The sequence below is a fragment of the Rhodamnia argentea genome, chromosome 8, assembly GCF_020921035.1.
Source record: "Rhodamnia argentea isolate NSW1041297 chromosome 8, ASM2092103v1, whole genome shotgun sequence".
NCBI lineage: Eukaryota > Viridiplantae > Streptophyta > Magnoliopsida > Myrtales > Myrtaceae > Rhodamnia > Rhodamnia argentea.
The window spans coordinates 28,699,837-28,708,589 of NC_063157.1; the positions used below are offsets into that span (position 1 = coordinate 28,699,837).

An 8,753-nucleotide genomic window follows, 5' to 3' on the forward strand; every position below is an offset into this window, starting at 1 on the left:
AAAGAGTCAAACTCTTCTAAAAAGAGATGGGGTAGTTACCAGTGAATATCCTTATCTTGTACGATGAGATAAGTCCCCGTACCGTCTCATGCAAACTAGAGTTCTTTTCACACAAGCAATTTTGTTCCTTTGTAGAGATCATTATCACTTCTCAAACCCTAGTAGCCACATCAAGGAGACACTAATATAAGGTCTCCCTTTTCCAGGACAGTCAGCTCTACCGGCCTCGCATATCATCGGAGGCTAGGAAAACCCATTGTACTACCCGGTGCGGCCATGGCGGCTTCTACCACCCTTTGTGGGCGGAGCGTCTTGTGGTTCATCGTTTGTGCTATTTTCGTGATGAGGGCTGTGCGTTGTGCTGATCACTTCTATGATTGGAACATCGAACTCTACCCGAGCTCCGCCTTCTCATCTCAAGAACAACCGGTGTGTTATTAGTAATCATGTATTGCTTCACATATTGTATTAGGGTTTTGTTTCTTTGAAGAGGATGATGTTTGAGAGTTCAAATTGTGGATGCAGGTTATCACCATCAATGGAATGTTTCCAGGGCCTCTCATAAACATGTCGACGAATGACGTCGCTTACGTGAACGTGTTCAACAATCTCGATGAGCCTTTGCTTTTCACATGGTACATATCTGAAAAAAAATCCATCTTTGCCCATTACATGCTCAACCACATGCACATTCATCTCGAATTTCTTATTTTTGGACGTTTTGATTCGTTCAATTAGATCAAAATATGACAAAAAAGACCATATTTTTAATGGGTTTTCTCCTGTGAATTCCTTCGTTTTCGTCCATAGTAGTTGTATATCCGAAGTATAGCAAAGCTAGGGAAAGAACAGGACATACCTAACATAAAATTCTGGGACTTTGATATAGATTTCTAAGAGAATTTTCTTTGCAGTCGTTGTCTCCATTCAATTTAAAAAAGTGTCAGCCTCTCTTTTTTTCTTTAATTTTCGCATGATATTTCGTTAAAGTAACTTAGCAAAATTATTTATGCTTGCTTTTGTTTGTTTGTTTGTTTTTTTTTTTTTTTGGGGTGGGGGTGAAGGAATGGCCTACAACAGAGGCTGAACTCATGGGAAGATGGAGTCTCGGGCACGAATTGCCCCATCCGACCCGGCACCAATTGGACCTACGTGTTCCAGGCCAAGGACCAGATCGGCACCTTCTTTTACTTCCCCTCCCTCAACTTCCATAAAGCTGCCGGCGGCTTTGGCCCTATCCGCGTCAACAACCGCAAGGTCATCGCCATCCCGTTCCCGACGCCTGAGGCCGAGTACGACCTTCTGATTGGAGATTGGTACAATCAAAGTTACAAGGTACCCATATAAGTCCGGCATCCCCCTAGATAGTTCCTTTCGCCCTCGAATTTTTGGAGAAAAACGAATCAATTCGAACTACTAAATGGGAGATTCACTTACAAGTAAGTCCTCAGACTAATTAAATAACTTCCTTTTGTCGCTTCAATTGCTTGCACGGATCGTCATAAAAGACGATCAGATCATCGTTGAGCGACAAGAAAAACGCTTACGGCGGAAACCCAGATGCACTATTGATGAACGGCAAACTCCCGTATGGATTTGCAGAAAATCCTGAGACATTCAACGTAACCAAAGGTAAAGAGCCAGAAACTCACCAATCTTTAGTAACTTTTTTAGAATTTGACTTCAGTTTGGACCAAAATCTGTTTATTCTGCAGGTAAGACTTACAGGATCAGGGTGTCAAATGTGGGCAATGCACTGAGCTTCAACTTCAGGATCCAAGGGCACAAGATGGCGGTGGTCGAGGCGGAAGGGTCCTACACCGCCCAGATCACCGTCGACTCCCTCGACATCCACGTCGGGCAGTCGTACTCGGTTCTCGTGACGGCAGACCGAGCGGAGGCCGATCACTTCATCGTGGCGACTCCGAAGCTGGTCCATGCGGAGGAGTGCGGCCAGCTGACCGCCTTGGGAGTTCTCCACTATGAGAACTCCACCGCACCCCCAAGCTACCCCATTCCTTCCGGGCCTAATGCATTTGACATTGATTTCTCCATCCACCAAGCCAAGTCTATCAGGTAATGTAAAGCATATTCCTAAACTTGATTAGACCGGCTAATTACTTGATTAATAAAATGAACGAGTTGTCCTTAGTTTGTACCAATTGGCTCCCTTCATTTGATTTTTGGTATGAAATTGACAAGGACTTTACTTTATAACTAGCAAGTCTCCCCAGAAAAGAAGTGATAAGAAGAGGTTTGAATTTTGAATAGTTATAGACAACAAAATTTAAATTGGGATGAGTAAGCTTTAAACTCAAAATTCACGAAAATTAATTTTGGATAAATCTCTCACATTTCAAATTTCGAAAATGAATTTGATAATTTTGAATGAGTAAACTTTAAACTCAAAATTTGAAATGTGAAAGACTTATTAGATGGTTCGAGAGTTTATTCTGATCCTTTTAAATTACAATGATAAATAACCAAAAATTATTATTTTTTGTGAGTTAGTTGTTGAACTCATTTTCTCCAAAATGTAATCGGATAATTTAAATCTCTTTCTAATGTTTTTCACGGGTGGGGCTTCCGCCCTTGAAGGTGGAACATGACCGCGGGTGCCGCGAGGCCCAACCCGCAAGGGACGTTCAACGTCTCCCACGTGACGCCGAATCAGACGTTCGTCCTCCACGGGTCGACGGCCGAGATCGACGGAGCGCCTCGCTACACTGTGAACAACGTGTCATACCACACCCGGAGACCGCCGCTCAAGCTGGCAGACTTCCTGGTGAACGGGTCAGGCGTGTACCAGCTCGACTCCTACCCTGTCGAGTCCGTGAACCCGGCGGCGGAATCGGGCGTCTTCGTCACGACCGGCCTTCACAAGGGTTGGATCGAGCTCGTCTTCGTGAACGGCCTGCATGTCATGGACTCTTGGCACTTGGACGGGTTTGGGTTTTATGTGGTCGGGTATGTAGTTTTTCCTTTTTAGAATTTTCTCCATCAATGATTAGACCAGGAGGATAACGCGCAAAACACAAGTAGAAATTTTACTATTTGGCTGAGGTCGGACCTAGAATCAAGCCTTGATGCATCTCACCGTCAGACGATGCTAAAACCTGATCAATCTCGTAATAACAAATCTACGGAGAAAATGGAAGAGAAACAGGTTGATGCATTGGATTACTCGTCAATTTACAGGTTTGGAGACGGAGACTGGATGCCCAGTTCGCGATCGACGTACAACAGACATGATCCGGTCGTCCGGTCTACGGTTCAGGTTCGTCCTGGACTCTCTCTTCCGGTCTATACGTGCCTATAATCATGTGTTCAAATACATTCTCGTACCGTAGTAACATGCTTCATTCCTAAACTAGGTTTATCCTGGGAAATGGACGGCGGTCTATGCTTACCTTGATAACCCGGGAATGTGGAACTTGAGATCCCAGCACTCGAAGCATTGGTATCTTGGACAAGAGCTCTACGTTAGGGTTTATGATGCCGACCCCAATCCTGCCAAGGAGAGGCCGCCCCCAGAAAACCTCCTCCTATGTGGTTAGTGAGTAATTTCGTCTTATCTAACTTTGGGATTATATTGAATATGTACATTAAGGCCGATCCATAAAATCGATTCATGAAATGGAATTCACAAGGTGAGGTTAATGCTGTTGTAAGCGGGTATTTGAGAGAAAGTCGACTACATTTACTACCCGGATAAAAACCTGATGTGTGGTAAACTTGGTAAATCAACATTGCGTACCGCTTCGTGTATTTCCATCATTTTCTCGTTTCGCGAAAAACGAATGATTTGAAAAACAATTCCCTAAAAATTATCACTTGTATTGCTTACAGAAAATGAATGGACGAAAAATGTTTTCATCACCCACGATACTATTTAGACATAAATTGTTTTTGATATTGAATACGTTTCTTACCGGCTTGATTATTTCAAGCGGCACAAATGACCATTTTTAAGAAAATATTTATCAAATCATTCATTTTTTGCAAAATAGATATGAAGTTTTCAATACCTCCTGGATTGATTATTGATTGTCCATTGTTTGTTCAATTAAGGGAAATTTCAACCCCCATCTCCATCTCCATCTCCATTTCCAGCGCCTACGCCCACAGCCTCACCCCCTAAGGCAGACGGTGCATCCCCTCTTCGCCATACTTGGTAAGTCGAGAGCCCAAAAAAAAGTTAATTTCTGATTTAGTTTGTGCTTATTAAATTCCTCATTCAACTGAGTTTAATTTTCATTCTCTCTCGCTCTCTCTTTCTCTCACAGGTTTCGTGTCATCATGATTCTTATTGCCACAATCATGTAAGAATTTCCGATTGGCGACGGATATTCTTTCAATGATCGAGATGTGAATTATGTACATGAGACATGGAAGAACCACAGAATACTACACAGATTTTAATCTCTCATCTTTCTTTCATTATGTTTAGGTTTATTTGGGTACGATAGATATAATGCATCTCCCCTCTTTCGTAGTTGTGAAAGGAACTATTAACATCATGTGATGTGAATTTCAATATTCATATAAATGACTGTTTGGAAGTCATTTTGCGTGCGTTTTTTATGATGATTTTTACTTAGATACTTTTGATCGGTTGACAAGACCAATATACTAGTTAATTCAAAATAAAGATTATTTAAACTAAGATGGCAAAAGAGGTTGTTTTTCTTCTTGTGATTTTGGTTCAAGCTTCATTGAGAGCATTACGAGAGTAAAATATTGAATGTACACCGATACGTGAGAATACGCCGTTAATCCCCGGGGGAGGTAGATCAGCGGACCATCCGGTCACCACTTGACTAACTATTCAATAGAAAAACTTTATAGCATAGGCCAGCTGAAAAGAAAAAAAAAGACACTTTGATATTTTTTTGGTAGGAGAGAGAGAGAGAGGCTGATTTGGTGGAGAGCACGAAAGAGGAGGAGAGGAGAGAGAATAAGATACCAAGTCATGTGAGAATAAAGTAAGGAGAGAGAAGGGTAGATGTTAGCGGGTTGGGCCACAGGCCTTATAAATTGCTGGAGGAAGATGAGTTTGGGCCGAAGAGAACATCCATTATGGGCCATCTACTTTTGTATATTTGGGGAGTGCAGGGAGGCCCTATATGCTTAAGAAATTGACTGATCATTGCACGCATGGAAAGATTTAATCAGGGGATGGTGGTACTAATTTTGGGTAGAGATGGCAAAACCCGAACTGACCCGAAAAACCGATCGGGCTATGCTCGAATCCCGACCGACCAATGCGATGAGAATAAGACAATCAACAAATCAGTACGCAACTCGAACCGTAGCTAGAATAATCTGAACTCGAATAATATAGGCATTCGAATCCAATTGACCTGAAATCAAAGTAAAATGAGTGGAGGCATGTTGGGCAGGGATTAGCCCCGAAAGGCCATGGCTCGGACCAAGACATTACCAATGACAATGGCGGAGTCGAGCGGGGTGGCCGACGCAGCGTTCAACGAATAACGCAAGAAAATCCTTGCTAAAGAAGAGAAATCTCGAAAAATTCTGTGAATATTATTGATGATGATTCAAAAAACGTGATAAACACCTTTTATAGGGTGTTATCCTAATCCTAGTCCAATTAGGAATCAAAATATCAAAAAACGGAAAATTACAAAAGTGCCACTGAAATAAAATTAAGCCTAAAAAATACTAAAAAAAAATAGGAAAACCCATCTAGACATTCTCGAACCGCCAAAATTCATCGTTAGTCACAACCAAAGGTCGTGAGTATTGATCGGGACGCCTGTTTCGCTTCGACTGCCGAATTTGAGCTCAATCCGACATCATCGACTTGATCCGCTGGTTCTAGCTGCAAGACCGTTTCGCCTTCCGATTAGATTTACGTCGATCCAATCGATCCAGGACCGCACTACTAATGACATCCGCATCGGTGGCTGAGAGGGTGGCGGAAAACAGAGGAGGAGGGAGGGAGGGAGGGATTCTAAAGTTCTAGTTTTTTTTTTTTTTTTTTTTTTAAGGAGAAGGGGTGAAGAGATGCTAGTTGAAAACTTATAACCAAATAGAAGATTTTCCAAAGTGTGGATGAAGATCGCTGTATGGAGACAAGAATTGAGGATGATAATTGAAAATCTTCTTCCCCGAAACAACGCCTCAAGAAATAGTATATGGGAAATAAACCGTTGACTCAAAACTAGGCATGAAGGAACATCTTCAAAGAACAACAACAAGCTTAATGGTTGATTAAAGTAGCTACGTTGACCAGATTAATGTCCGGCTAATGTAGTCACTCTGGCCAGCATGTCTGAAGCTTTAATTTAACAGTTAAAGCAATACTAATTCCATCTTAACTTCATCATAACTTCTCGTGGTATGGATTAGGGGTGAGAACGTAAAATTTACTCGCCCTTGCGGCTTGAGCGATTGGATTGGAAACCATGAGAAGGAAGACGGAGAAGAACCAAAAATAGGGTATTTATTAAACATTCGATAGGGTTTTGCTTGCTGCAGATAAAACGGACAGGAGGACGTGGATTCATAGGTTGAGTACGTTACTGAGTCTTGTAATAACTTTAGTATTTTAGAGAGAGACGCAGAGAGAGAGAAAGAGAGAGAGAGAATCGAAATTAATGAACTTGTTGCTTCGCTTGTCACCGCCACCACTAACCTAAAGTCGTGGCATAGTTTGCGATTTGTTTTCCAGTCTTTTACGTTCACAAGAAAGCGTTCTCTCTCTCTCTCTCTCTCTCTCTCTCTCTCTCTCTAAACAAGGCCTTGCCCATGACGTCTCACTGGAAAAGCAATAGAGGGGAAGAACTTGAGGGCTTGCTTGAGCTACATGCAATTCACATGAATTCAAGGCTTTACAGATCTTGGACTAATTGTTTTGTCGAAGAAGAAGAAGAAGAAGAAGAAGAAGAAGAAGAATTCTTCATGTAAACTTGAAATAATCAGTATACCACTGTACCCGAAAAGGCAAAGAATTGAAAGAATCTGTAATTCCAGAAGAAACTGTGACGATTACATTGAATTTCAAGTTTCGATTTTGAATGCAGAATGTCTGAAAAGAATTTATAAGAACGGGGGAAGAAGGGAAGATGGGATTCTTGAACCTTCCTAGTAGTGACAATCCACCAAAGCCGGGACTGAAAACACGAGCCTCGACTGGTTTTCTTGCTGTTCTTGCTGTTGCTTTTGTTTCTTCGAGGTCAAGGAAAACTGCTTCTCTTTATGTTCATTGTGGTCATCTTCGTCGGGTGCCGGTAGGTTGAGATCCAAATCCAGGGACACGGCGTTGTTCCTAGCCCTTGCCGGTGACTCCTCGGACTCAGAGGCCATTGGGTTTAGAGGCAACCCTATGTTCGTCCCCGCCGGAGTTCGATGCCGCCTCATGTGACCACCTAGGGCTTGGCCAGACGCGAACTCGGCCCCGCAAATTGCGCACTCATGGACCTTTGGGTGCTTATTGCTGAAGTTGCTCCCAAACAACAAGTTCCGACTGCTCAATTGAAGAGAGAGAGCCGATGATGCGACGTTGTGGCCCTTGAATTGTGCCGACTCCTCGTCGTCCGACGACAATGTCCCGAATTGTTGGTGATGCTTATTGTCTTCGGCGGCAGCCTTGTTGGGCTTCTTGTGGCTGGCGCGGTGGCCTCCAAGAGCTTGGAAGGAAGGGAAAGTGCGGCTACAAGTCTTGCACTCATACACATAATAACCAATCTTGTTCCCTGTGCCTGTGGATGCTTCCATGTACCTTTTGCTATTGAATTTGAGGTCACCAACATCTTGGTCCAACATCGCTTGCTTTTGGGGCAATTTAGAATGGCCTTGGGCCAGGAGGATTAGGCAATTGGCCATGTCCTCCTCCTCCTCCAAGGTGCTCATCCCTTCAGCTTCGGCCGAGGATTCTGGAGAGGAATTGTGATTGCTGGTGCCGACGGCGACATGGTGGTCATGTCTGCTGTCATCGTCGTCGCTGGGCGAGCTGGCGATCCCGAAACGGTATGGGGACTGCACTCTCTGCCTCTTGGTCCGCTTGCGCTTGGCGATGCGGCCAGCGTAGTCCTGGGCCCCCGAGAAGGCTTCATCGGCGGCGGCGACTTCCATTGTTGATAGAGAGGGAGAGGGCAAAGGAGGAGGAGGCTTTGAGAAGGGAGTAAAACAAAGAAGACAAACCCCAAAATGGAGGATGGAACACACACAGTCGTTAGTGTAATGCCAATCTTTCTTGATTTCCCAACACTTTGCAAGTTATATATAGAACGAGTTTAATAATGATTAATAGAGAGAGAGAGAGAGAGGCAGAGAGAGAAACCAAGAGACTGGTGTAACTGAAAATATGCAAAACGAGAGAGAGTAAAAATAGTTGGGGAGGGAACGTAAAGTCCGTTTCACACTCTCTTTCTCACACTTTGCCAACGCACTTGATGCAAAAACGACTCCCACCAGTTTTTTTTTTTTTGGCTTCTTCATTCCACCACCACCACCTCATCACAACCACTAACCTCTGCAACTTACCCTTTGAATTTCACTTCAGCTGTCCTAAATTTAGCCCCTTGTACTAAGGGACACCCCCTCAACAGATCGAGAGACACAGACAGACAGAGAAAGAGAGAGAGAAAGAGAGAGAAACTACCGGCCACCAACTCATTCACATTGTCCCATATTCATCTGAGCCTTTGGGTCTCTGCATGTTAGTTAAAAATTTGGTCTTTGTTTTTTTTTTCGTTTTCTGCATTTGTTTGCTGCAAAACTTGCCA

General features: G+C 43.3%; 2 protein-coding genes across 2 annotated transcripts; one reads left to right on the forward strand and one right to left on the reverse strand.

The window, feature by feature from the left end:
- Positions 1 to 301: 301 nt before the first annotated feature.
- On the forward strand, positions 302 to 3,557 carry LOC115755291 (monocopper oxidase-like protein SKU5). The gene is made up of 8 exons (XM_030694613.2): positions 302 to 429; positions 526 to 635; positions 1,065 to 1,335; positions 1,509 to 1,632; positions 1,716 to 2,076; positions 2,599 to 2,967; positions 3,199 to 3,277; positions 3,375 to 3,557. Exons 1-8 carry the CDS (start codon positions 343 to 345, stop codon positions 3,555 to 3,557), a joined length of 1,584 nt encoding a protein of 527 aa, XP_030550473.2. The 5' UTR covers positions 302 to 342.
- A 3,400-nt stretch (positions 3,558 to 6,957) lies between these two features.
- On the reverse strand, positions 6,958 to 8,266 carry LOC115755304 (zinc finger protein ZAT5-like). The gene has a single exon (XM_030694636.2). The coding sequence runs from the start codon at positions 8,098 to 8,100 to the stop codon at positions 7,111 to 7,113; it is 990 nt and encodes a 329-aa protein (XP_030550496.1). The 5' UTR covers positions 8,101 to 8,266; the 3' UTR covers positions 6,958 to 7,110.
- Positions 8,267 to 8,753: the final 487 nt, after the last annotated feature.